This window comes from Nerophis lumbriciformis, linkage group LG17, assembly GCF_033978685.3.
Source record: "Nerophis lumbriciformis linkage group LG17, RoL_Nlum_v2.1, whole genome shotgun sequence".
In the NCBI taxonomy this organism is placed as follows: Eukaryota; Metazoa; Chordata; class Actinopteri; order Syngnathiformes; family Syngnathidae; genus Nerophis; species Nerophis lumbriciformis.
In genome coordinates this window covers 97,501-110,747 of record NC_084564.2, presented here as the reverse complement: position 1 = coordinate 110,747, position 13,247 = coordinate 97,501, and the positions used below count along the sequence as shown (strand labels likewise).

At 39.2% G+C, this 13,247-nt stretch overlaps 1 protein-coding gene across 1 annotated transcript in view; it reads left to right on the top strand.

The window, feature by feature from the left end:
* Positions 1–13,247, top strand: part of LOC133614311 (rho guanine nucleotide exchange factor TIAM1-like) — a 91,883-nt gene that overhangs the window by 36,437 nt on the left and 42,199 nt on the right. The window contains exons 8-11 of the mRNA XM_061972163.1: positions 4,523–4,708; positions 7,206–7,352; positions 7,422–7,496; positions 12,180–12,350. Coding sequence (XP_061828147.1) covers positions 4,523–4,708; positions 7,206–7,352; positions 7,422–7,496; positions 12,180–12,350 — 579 coding nt within the window. The remainder of the gene's footprint in view (positions 1–4,522; positions 4,709–7,205; positions 7,353–7,421; positions 7,497–12,179; positions 12,351–13,247) is intronic.

Here is a 13,247-nt window from a genome sequence, read left to right as displayed (position 1 = left end):
CACATTCACACATTGAGAGCACATTAGTTTCCACTGCACATTCACACATTGAGAACACATTAGTTTCCACTGCACATTCACACATTCAGAACACATTAGTTTCCACTGCACATTCACACATTCAGAACACATTAGTTTCCACTGCACATTCACACATTGAGAGCACATTAGTTTCCACTACACATTCACACATTGAGAACACATTAGTTTCCACTGCACATTCACACATTCAGAACACATTAGTTTCCACTGCACATTCACACATTGAGAACACATTAGTTCCCACTGCACATTCACACATTGAGAACACATTAGTTTCCACTGCACATTCACACATTCAGAACACATTAGTTTCCACTGCACATTCACACATTGAGAGCACATTAGTTTCCACTACACATTCACACATTGAGAACACATTAGTTTCCACTGCACATTCACACATTGAGAACACATTAGTTTCCACTGCACATTCACACATTGAGAGCACATTAGTTTCCACTACACATTCACACATTGAGAACACATTAGTTTCCACTGCACATTCACACATTGAGAGCACATTAGTTTCCACTGCACATTCACACATTAGTTTCTACTGCACATTCACATATTAGTTTCCACTGCACATTCACACATTAGTTTCTACTGCACATTCACACATTAGTTTCCACTGCACATTCACACATTAGTTTCCACTGCACATTCACACATTCAGAACACATTAGTTTCCACTGCACATTCACACATTGAGAACACATTAGTTTCCACTGCACATTCACACATTAGTTTCTACTGCACATTCACATATTAGTTTCCACTGCACATTCACACATTAGTTTCCACTGCACTGCACATTCAGACATTCAGAACACATTAGTTTCCACAGCACATTCACACATTGAGAACACATTAGTTTCCACTGCACATTCACACATTAGTTTCCACTGCACATTCACACATTCATGGGACCTTAGTTACACCCACAATGTTGATAGACAACTAAATTTTGGGGTAACAAGCTAACTTGACATTTATAATCCCGGCCTTTAATGGCATAATTCATCTTTTGGAAAAGTATTCCACTTGTTTCCATGACACCACTTCTGGTAGCATAAGATAGCGACTATTTGCTGATGTTATATTTTTTTTTTCAAAAAAATTAAATAAAAAAAGGCAGTAGATTAAGATCTTCAAACAGTAAAATAACTAAGGCTGCAGCTAACGATTATTTTTCTATCGATTAATCTATAGATTATTTTTTTCGATTAATCGGTTAATCTATAGATTATTTTTTTCGATTAATCTAAGGATTATTTTTCCTTTTACCGATTATTTTTTTTATTTAAAATGAAGATGAAAAAATAAATGTAGGCCAGTTTTATCAAAAGGCATGGCTTTTATTTACAAAAAAAAAAAAGTATGGCCACTCAGTCAACATTGACAACAACATGACAAAATATTCTGTAACAATGTAAACATTTAAACCTTTTAACATTTAACAAAATTAAAAGTAGCTCATTTGCTTTTTAATGTGCAAATATAAAATAAACATCCAGTGCAAATGTTAATATTCTGGGTTATAAGCATTTCAAAAGTAAAAGTATTTCTTATTTTGCTTTAAAATGTGCAAAAATAAAGATAAACATCCAATACAAAAAAGTGTGTATTTCCGGGTATATAGTATTTGCATGCCTCCAATTACTGCCGGGTCAAACTCGTTTCGCAAAATAATTAGCGCATGCTTGGCTTTACCGCCAGCTCAGGATTAACGCCGGATCAAACTCGTTTCGCAAAATATTAATTTTATTAGCGCATGTCTGGAATTTTTGCCGGGTCAAAGTCGTCACGTCATGAGTGACACTTCACCTGTCATCATTTTCAAAATGGAGGAGGCTGATTTCAATCATTTGAAATGGCATAAAGGGAAGAAGATTAAGAGCTATTCAGTAGGATTGAAGGTCCAAGCTATCGAATATGCTAAAAAGAAGAGTAAGCAGCTATGTTTTATTAATATAGCGTAGCTGCGTGTGTCAAATATGAGTCATTAAATGACTCCCGCCTCCTGCTGGTAGAGGGCGCTAGTGATCCTTCTTACTGCAGAAGACCGGTGCTGCAGAAGAAGACAAGAGTGAGCACTTTGAACATGGAGGATTACATATCTACAATAAAAGACTTTGAACATGGAGGATTACATATCTACAATAAAAGACTTTGAACATGGAGGATTACATATCTACAATAAAAGACTTTTAACATGGAGGATTACATATCTACAATAAAACACTTTTAACATGGAGGATTACATATCTACAATAAAACACTTTTAACATGGAGGATTACATATCTACAATAAAAGACTTTTAACATGGAGGATTACATATCTACAATAAAAGACTTTTAACATGGAGGATTACATATCTCAAATAAAAGACTTTTAACATGGAGGATTACATATCTACAATAAAACACTTTGAACATGGAGGATTACATATCTACAATAAAAGACTTTTAACATGGAGGATTACATATCTACAATAAAAGACTTTTAACATGGAGGATTACATATCTCAAATAAAAGAGTTTTCTAAAGTGGACTTTCAATGGAAGCAGGAGGTAATACTTAAAGGAAGATCTCCATGGAGACAGAGAGACTTTTAAAGCTGAAGAAAGATAAGGAAGACTTCTATAAACAAGTTATCCATGCTTTTGATCAGAAGCAGCTGCGCATGGACTTCATTTATAAGTAAATGTAAGACCATAATAACGTTTTTTTTGTATTAAATGTGCTTTTCATGATGGTATCCTTACATCACTCAAAGTTATAAGCGCAGACCTAAATTTACCCCACGCCTTTTGGTAAGCGCAGGAGTGAGAAGAGGTTTTAAATTAATTAGCGCCCTGGCGGCTATTCAAGGAAATACAGTATGCGACGCCGACGCACAAAAACGGCGTCGACGTATTTACGTAATCGATGACGTCGACGCGTCATTTCAGCCTTAAAAATAACTATAATATATTTATTTATGACCAAAATACAACTTGGTTAAAAGATGGAAGTGTGTACTTTTGGAGCACTTTCAACAATAGCGTGCTAATATAATAACCGCCACTTGCTTTGCTGTCATAGTCTTAACATTCTGCAGTGTTGGCGCTAGCAATTTTCCCAATGGGGTCCCAGAGACCCCATCAAGTCATAAAAATGGGGTCACACAGTAAATGTTTGGGGTCCCACTTTTTTGTAAGTGTTTTGAAAACAAACGATAAATGTATGCATTATTCTGTTATATCGCACATTCTGTATTGGGTTCTGCATTATCCTGTTCTATCTCACATTCTATATTGTGTTCTACATTATCCTATTATATCTCACATTCTATATTGTGTTCTACATTATTCTGTTATATCTCACATTCTATATTGTGTTCTACATTATCCTATTATATCTCACATTCTATATTGTGTTCTACATTATCCTATTATATCTCACATTCTATATTGTGTTCTACATTATCCTATTATATCTCACATTCTATATTGTGTTCTACATTATTCTGTTATATCTCACATTCTATATTGTGTTTTGGAAAAAGGTTGTCATAAACATTAATTCATTGAAAAAATAATACAAAAGAAAACAAATGTTTATGCATATATATTATTTTTCATTCACTTTCTTCTTTCCTTCATGGATGTAAACTTCACTGTCGCTAGTTGTTTCTACTTGTATTTAGTAAGTTGTAGGTGTATTTATTGGAGTATAAAAAGTGTTTTGCTTGTGTCATGAAATGATGATAAAGGTGTTCCAGGGCATACATACATTATTCTACATCAGGGGTGTCCACAGTGCGGCCCGAGGGCCATTTGTGGCCCGCTGCTCAAGTTTTATTGGCCCACGACACATTCTATAGACCAGACCTGGGTATTCTGCGGCCCGCGGGCCACATCCGGCCCTTTGTACGTGCCTGTCCGGCCCTCGTGAGGCCAATCATAACTTACAAAATAGATTTAAAAAAGTATCTATGTCGTGCGTGCAATACAACGGTGCTGCTTTTATTTTGAAAAGTCTTATTTATGGGCGTATGTCCGTGTGTAATGTTGCGTTTTGGACCAGTTGTTCCTCCCAGGGAATTCAAGTCACAAGTCGCTCCCAAGCTCTTTACGACACTTAAAGCTGAGTAGAAAAACCAGCAGAGACAGAATAGTTATTTTGTAATATATTTGCAAAGCTTTGCATATATACATTGAGACCAGTCCAGCATAGAACATTCAATCGCGCCGCTAAGATGGTCTGCTCCCCCCGACCAAACCCCCTCTCCTCTTAAGTCTCTCTTCCTCCCCCCCTGGCAGTCATGTCTCTCTAGCCAAAACACATGCTTATTATCTCTCTCTCTAACATTCCTCACTCAAGGTTAAGCACACATGTGTGACTTGAATGAATGTGTAATATTGACATATTTGGATGATAATAATGGAGTTTGAGTGAAGCCAAAGAGGGTCTTGTCCCCGCTGTCTCCTGCAGATCTTCCTGTGGGAGCAGAACCTGGAGCAGTTCCACATGGACCTGTTCCGCTGCCGCTGCTACCTGGCCAGCCTGCAGGGCGGCGAGCTTCCCAACCCCAAACGCCTCCTGGCCTTCGCCTCGCGCCCCACCAAGCTGGCCATGGGGCGGCTGGGCATCTTCTCCGTGTCTTCCTTCCATGCGCTGGTGAGCCACACAACTACTCTCTTGGTCAGGAACAAACTTACTTACTTGGCATGTTCACTATTCACTGGAGACTGCAAACCGCTGCTTTCTTCCTACGCTTTGCATCCTGCGGCTGATAAAACGGTGCGGCTAATGTACGCAAATATAATGCAAATAGTTGTTTACAAAAGCCAAGGTTTGGACAATGAATGCATACAATGCTGACGGAAGTATAAGTGCCGTTCCGTCTTGCAGTTGTCCATAGCGTTTCATCACTCCAAGTTTGTAAGTTTTACAATACAATGAAAACAACTCTGACTTACTAAACCGTCCCATGGTGACGTCTGTTGGAGTGTTTTCATTTCCATGCTATCGTAACGTTATCAAGCTAGCGTGTTTTTGAAATTGTGATAAGAACTGATTTTTCTGGAAAAATATGCCAGAGCGGACTTACTTTGCAGCGGAGGAGAAGACTACCTCCCGTTCAGCGACGCCTCTTCCAAGCGCGCACACACTTCTCTCCTCTTGCCGACGTGATCTGCTGCACTTGCATTTGACTTTTTCAAATGTTTTTTTATTGTAGCAACATGCTTGTTTAAATGACAGATTTTTGTGATTCCTGATCAATTGTGAGGACAGTTCAGCTTGTCATTGTTGTTTTAGATTGTTACCAAATAGAAATATGATTTGTCACCTCCTTGGTATTTGTATTTATTATACAGTACTGGATAGCACTTTATTTTGTCTACAAAGCAATTATTCATATTTACATGGAGAACTTTGCTTCACTATACAAACTTTTCCATTTACAAACCATTCATGAACCAATTGAGTTCATGAATGGATCATCAAAGTATGGACAATACCAGTAAATGTACAGTATGTATATTTTTACATTCAAAAAGGTTTTGTGTCACAGCTGAAGGCCACAATTCGCTTTGGGAAAAACGCTCTTATTTTGGTGGGGGGAGACGTTGATGGCCGCACCGAGGTCACATGACAGCGCCCAGGAAATTGCTGATTCGAGACGTTTGCACGTCTTTGCATCGCCCGCTGGCCGCCAGAGTGGGAGGAGCTTATATATTTATATTACAATATTTATATTCATCTCATATATTTATATTACAATATTTATATTCATCTCATATATTTATATTTACAATATTTATATTCATCTCATATATTTATATATACAATATTTATATTCATCTCATATATTTATATTACAATATTTATATTCATCTCATATTTATATTTACAATATTTATATTCATCTCATATATTTATATTTACAATATTTATATTCATCTCATATATTTATATTTACAATATTTATATTCATCCCATATATTTATATTTACAATATTTATATTCATCTCATATATTTATACAACTTGTATGGATTCTTCATTCATCAGTCCAAGCGACGTTTGTAAGTTTTACAATATAACTAAAACTATTCTTACTTACTAAAGTGTCCCAAGTGTGATGTCTGTAGGAGTGTTTTCATGCATGTTTGTACCTGCTATCTTAATGTAATCGAGCTAACATGCTAACAGGTTTACGAGTGTCTGTGTTAGTATTATTAACTTACATTCTTTTAGTATTGTTTCACTTTCACAAATTCCTCAGTAAATTCAGCAAAACGTCAGCGTGGAGTTATTGAGTCTGTTTAGCTGATTGGAGAGCTAGCTTGCGCAGGTAGTGACCATGACTTCTGTTTTGTTTGATCAGCCGTTTTACTGCCCTGTTACAGACACTGTTTAGAAAGAAATAAGGTATGTAAATAAATATTTCTGGGTAAATAACTAATTTCACAAGGTATGTATCTGTGACTTATAATCTGTATATATGGAACATGTTTATTTCTTGTGAAATTGAGTGGGTGTGGCTTATATACCGGTGCGCTCTGTAGTCGGGGGAAATATGCTAAATAGAAAAATCTGTGATCTATGGTGCAAAAAGAATGTGAAAACAATGACAGCAAAGCAAGTGGCGGTTATTATATTAGCACGCTATTGTTGAAAGTATTTTTATACACACTTCCATCTTTTAACCAAGTTGTATTTGGTAAAAAAGAAATAGTCCGGTGAGGCTAATATAGTTCTTCTGAAATGTTGTGGGTGTGGCTTATAACCGCGCTGCTCAATAGTCCTTAAAATACTCTATTTATTTATAATTATAGAAATAAACTTTCTTAAGCATTCTTTTATGTTCCAACACATTCTCCCCTGCATGTTAAGAACATTTGTCAACGCTCATTGTTGTTAGGAAATGAGAGAATCACACTTCAACATCTCTAACATGCAAATGCTGCCTCTTTGCTAGAATGAAAATCTGTTTTTTATTTCTTTTTTGGAGGCAATAAGTCTTTCTCTGGTTGTGCATTCTAAATGGTAAACAAATGCTAGCAAGAGGCATGCAGGTTTTGCAACACCAGCAGGGTGGGCTATTTCACATTTTCCTCCAGCAGTTCTTTTCAAATCCTTCCATCTGACTGTCACTTTGTGTGTGTCAGGTGGCGGCGCGCACGGAGACGGGCGTGAGGCGGCGAGCGCACGCCATGTCCCGCTCAAGCAGCAAGCGCAAGAGCCGCTTCTCCTCGCTGTGGGGTCTGGACACCACGTCCAAAAAGAAGACCAAAGCGCACCCCAGCATCAACCAGGTGTGTGCGCCAGACCACCTGACCACGGTCCCCCCGTGTGCTAACGTCGTCCGCCGTTCGTCTCGGCAGGTGTTTGCCGACGGAGAGGAGCTGGTGAGGACCCTCGCAGACGGAACTTTTGCTGACTCGGCAAAGGAGCTCCAGGTAAACACGCTGGTTGTCTCGTCCAAAACGCTAATGAGGCAAGTTTTGTTACTGAGTTTGTCCTCACTCACTGATAACTAACCACTCAAGTGTGAGTTTGTCCTCACTCACTGATAACTAACCTCTCAAGTGTGAGTTTGTCCTCACTCACTGATAACTAACCTCTCAAGTGTGAGTTTGTCCTCACTCACTGATAACTAACCTCAAGTGTGAGTTTGTCCTCGCTCACTGATAACTAACCTCTCAAGTGTGAGTTTGTCCTCACTCACTGATAACTAACCTCTCAAGTGTGAGTTTGTCCTCACTCACTGATAACTAACCACTCAAGTGTGAGTTTGTCCTCGCTCACTGATAACTAACCTCTCAAGTGTGAGTTCGTCCTCGCTCACTGATAACTAACCACTCAAGTGTGAGTTTGTCCTCGCTCACTGATAACTAACCACTCAAGTGTGAGTTTGTCCTCACTCACTGATAACTAACCACTCAAGTGTGAGTTTGTCCTCACTCACTGATAACTAACCTCTCAAGTGTGAGTTTGTCCTCACTCACTGATAACTAACCACTCAAGTGTGAGTTTGTCCTCACTCACTGATAACTAACCACTCAAGTCCAACTCTCAAGTGCACACTTCAAACTTCATTCTAGTCCTCAAAATGGTCAACATTGATCAAGTAAAAGCAGATTTAAGATCAATTATGTTTTGTTTTTTTCTCATTCGGAAGTGCTTCTGGCCACTTTGAAAGCGAAAGTAAACAGGCAATAAAACAGGACACATTTAACCTAGGAACAGAAGTTGGGTTGCAAGCTGTGCCAACAGTGCCATCAAGTGGACAAACAAAGAAGCTGTGCCAATAGTGCCATCAAGTGGACAAACAAAGAAGCTGTGCCAATAGTGCCATCAAGTGGACAAACAAAGAAGCTGTGCCAATAGTGCCATCAAGTGGACAAACAAAGAAGCTGTGCCAACAGTGCCATCAAGTGGACAAACAAAGAATATGTGCCAATAGTGCCATCAAGTGGACAAACAAAGAAGCTATGCCAACAGTGCCATCAAGTGGACAAACAAAGAAGCTATGCCAATAGTGCCATCAAGTGGACAAACAAAGAAGCTATGCCAACAGTGCCATCAAGTGGACAAACAAAGAATATGTGCCAACAGTGCCATCAAGTGGACAAACAAAGAAGCTATGCCAACAGTGCCATCAAGTGGACAAACAAAGAAGCTATGCCAACAGTGCCATCAAGTGGACAAACAAAGAATATGTGCCAATAGTGCCATCAAGTGGACAAACCACGCATAACAAAACAAAAAAAGTGTCCAAAGTATGTGAAGACACAGCAAGAGATGATTGTGCAAAGTGAAATACTGCATTTCTTGTAAAGACACATTTGTTGTCCATCTAGTTTGTACTTTAAAATGTAACATTATGTCCTGTTTATATAGTACATTATTCTTTATATCGTGGGTATCAAACTCTGGGCCGCCGTGTCATTTCACTTGGCCCTTGAGGTGATATCAAATTAACACGAGAGCTGGCCCGCCCATTATAAACATTGCTAATTGTCATACTTGACATTATAAACATTGCTAATTGTCATACTTGACATTATAAACATTGCTAATTGTCATACTTGACATTATAAACATTGCTAATTGTCATACTTGACATTATAAACATTGCTAATTGTCATACTTGACATTATAAACATTGCTAATTGTCATACTTGACATTATAAACATTGCTAATTGTCATACTTGACATTATAAACATTGCTAATTGTCATACTTGACATTATAAACATTGCTAATTGTCATACTTGACATTATAAACATTGCTAATTGTCATACTTGACATTATAAACATTGCTAATTGTCATACTTGACATTATAAACATTGCTAATTGTCATACTTGACATTATAAACATTGCTAATTGTCATACTTGACAACCTCCTGGGAGACTCCATTTTCAGTGCCCCCCCCCCCCAAAATCGCCACGTCCGATTTTCATCCAGTCCAGCGAATGCTGGCCCAGTCACATAATATGTGCGGTTTCAGCACGCACACACACGTGAATGCAAGGCATACTTGGCCAACAGCGATACAGGTAACACTGAGGGTGGCCGTATAAACAACTTTAACACTGTTACAAATATGCGCCACACTGTGAACCCACACCAAACAAGAATGACAAACACATTTCGGGAGAACATCCGCACTGTCACACAACATAAACACAACAAAACAAATACCCAGAATCCCATGCAGCACTAACTCTTCCGGGACGCTACAATATACACCCCCGCTACCACCAAACCCCGCCCCCCCAACCCCGCCCACCTCAACCGACGCTCGAGGGGGGATGTATAAGCTATGTGATTCAATGAACATACTGAAAAGTAATACACAATATGTAAATATTAGCTTCACACAAATATACAGTACTATCATCAAACAAATACTTCTGAGTGTTGAAACTATTTCAATGGTGGAAATATACGACTGGCAGCCATTTTAAGTCCTCAAAACATGCATTGAAACAGTGCACAAAAATGTTTTTTCATCTTACTATCAAATTGAAACACTTTCCACCTTAATATTGAGTTACATAAACTAGTTAAACAGTTTACTTACACACTTATCTTTTCCAAGGCTTGTAAGAGCTAACACAACTTGTCTACTTCTCAATTGTCTCATGAACTGAACTGACTCGCCAACCCGGAAGTGCCCAAACTAATGACGCGTAGTATTTTCATATGGCCACAAGGTGTCAGTAAGAGTCTACAATCAAATGGGCATAACATTGCGTCCCACAGGGCATTTCCTGTGGGAAGGGATTCGTTCTCAGGGATTCGAATAAAGAACCAACTCTTTTTCTTTACTATAGTGGTCTCGATAACGGGTACCGGTTCTCAAAAAGGGATTCGAGTCCGAGGACTCGGTTATTTTCTTATCGAACAACCGGGAAAACTGATTTCGAGCATCATCCCTAGTCCCATATTCATCTTTTGATGTCAAACCCAAATGTTTTCAGTCTACAACATAAATAAACAAATTGGACTCACTGTTCCAATACTTTTGGAGGTTACTGTATACATACAGATGTTTTTATGTACCTATGGATGCACATTCCACATGAAATCAGGTGTGGGGTTCTTCAAAGCTCAATTTTAGGTCCCATTCTTTTTAGTCTTTATATGCTAGCTGTTCGTACAACGGCATCGGTTTCCACGGTTACGCTGCTGATACACTGATACGTTCTACACTTCAAGTCATGGATGGCACTAAAGTTCCTACAGCTCAACCAGGACACAACACATTTTACTTCAAGGTCCTGAAGACTAGAAGGACAAACTGGATTCTTGGAGCCATCTTAGAAGTATTCCATTGACCCCAGGCCAGAGGTCAACTGGATTCTTGGAGCCATCTTAGAAGTATTCCATTGACCCCAGGCCAGAGGTCAACTGGATTCTTGGAGCCATCTTAGAAGTATTCCATTGACCCCAGGCCAGAGGTCAACTGGATTCTTGGAGCCATCTTAGAAGTATTCCATTGACCCCAGGCCAGAGGTCAACTGGATTCTTGGAGCCATCTTAGAAGTACTCCATTGACCCCAGGCCAGAGGTCAACTGGATTATTGGAGCCATCTTAGAAGTATTCCATTGACCCCAGGCCAGAGGTCAACTGGATTCTTGGAGCCATCTTAGAAGTACTCCATTGACCCCAGGCCAGAGGTCAACTGGATTCTTGGAGCCATCTTAGAAGTATTCCATTGACCCCAGGCCAAAGGTCAACTGGATTCTTGGAGCCATCTTAGAAGTATTCCATTGACCCCAGGCCAGAGGTCAACTGGATTCTTGGAGCCATCTTAGAAGTATTCCATTGACCCCAGGCCAGAGATCAACTGGATTCTTGGAGCCATCTTAGAAGTATTCCATTGACCCCAGGCCAGAGGTCAAGGGCACAGACATGAGGCTCATCAACATTTCTTCTTGTTACATTTGCTGTTTTACATGAATTTGTTTAGTACAAAACATGCATCAAATCAAATTGGAATTTTATATATAAAAAATAATAAACAAATAAACAAAATTGTAAATATTAAGTGTTTAAAAAGTGTTATTTTTTTTAAATTTTTGTTCCAGAAGAAAATTCACTTTTGTTAAAATGCTAATGTTTTATGCTAGATTTTTAGCTAACTTTGTATGTTTAAACCTAAAAAGCATGGATTTTGATGCCAGTCGCCATCTTGGCGCTACGCTAACGTCTCTTATATTAGCACGATAATGCTAACGTGCTAACGTTTTATGCTAGCTCTTAGCTAAATGTGTACGTTTAAACCTCAAAGTCGTGGATTTGGATGCTTGGTACTGTCTTGGAAGGATGCTAACGTCTCTAATATTCGCATGCTAACGTTAAATGACAAGATTTTCAACCAACACCGTCTCTGAATGATGATTTTTGACTCCAAGCTGACTTTTATCCCACTTATTAAAAGATTCCAAAGATGTATTTGCATCCTCCTAAGAACATAGCCAGAGTCTCCCAGGCCAACACGGAGGTGCTAACACATGCTTTTATTTAGCGCTCTCTGGTCTTGCCAGGAAGAACGTCTACAGGAGTCTACATTTGTCCGCAGCACGCGTGCAGACGAAGACTAGAAATAATGTTGACCTTTTGCAGACCAGCCAGGAGGACTCTGGCAAGACCGTTCCACGGCCCAGCACAGAAAGTGACATCTGGCTCCCAGACCACCTCACGCCCTCCTGGGTGTGTTTGCCCAGCGAGCAGCCGGTGCTGACCGTCATCCAGCCGGGGGAGTCGGCGCTCTGCGTGCTGGAGAGCATCTGCAAGGTTGGTCAATAACCTGAACTGTAGGTGGCGGGGGAATGGTTTTTTTGTCATAAAAAATTACAATCATGTGTGTTTACGGACTGTATCCCTGCAGACTGTATTGATATATATTGATATATAATGTAGGAACCTACCACAATATTAATAACAGACAGAAACAAACCTTTTGTGTCAATGAGGGAGGTTTTTTGGGTTGGTGCACTAATTGTAAGTGTATCTTGTGTTTTTTTATGTTGATTTAATTAAACAATTTAATAATAAATAATAAAAGATTTTTTTTATTTCTTGTGCGGCCCGGTACCAATCAATCCACGGACCGGTACCGGGCCACGGACCGCTGGTTGGGGACCACTGCTCTAACATACTCAAGGGAAGAGGCTCTTCCTGGTGCACACACTATGGTACAAAGTTGGGGTCCAAAGTGTGGCCCGGAAGCTAATGTATGACTTATTTGAAATAAATAATAGTGAGTAATAACACTTTAATAATGTAGAAAGTGTCAGAGTTACATGGAAAATGTTTACAGCACAAACATTGGAGACATTCAGAAAAGATGCTCTTTAATTTAGAAAACAATAACATAACAACTATAAAACACTAGAATTTGCAATTCCGGGAGCAGTTGTGTGTAAATGTGCACAAGCCAGCAAACTACCGATACGTGTGAGTGGAACTGAAATGGTTGATTGTCCAAGGTGAGTGGAGTGTGTGGATGGTAGTTTGATAGTCCAAGGTGAGTGGAGTGTGTGGATGGTAGTTTGATAGTCCAAGGTGAGTGGAGTGTGTGGATGGTAGTTTGATTGTCCAAGGTGAGTGGAGTGTGTGGATGGTAGTTTGATTGTCCAAGGTGAGTGGAGTGTGTGGATGGTAGTTTGATAGTCCAAGGTGAGTGGAGTG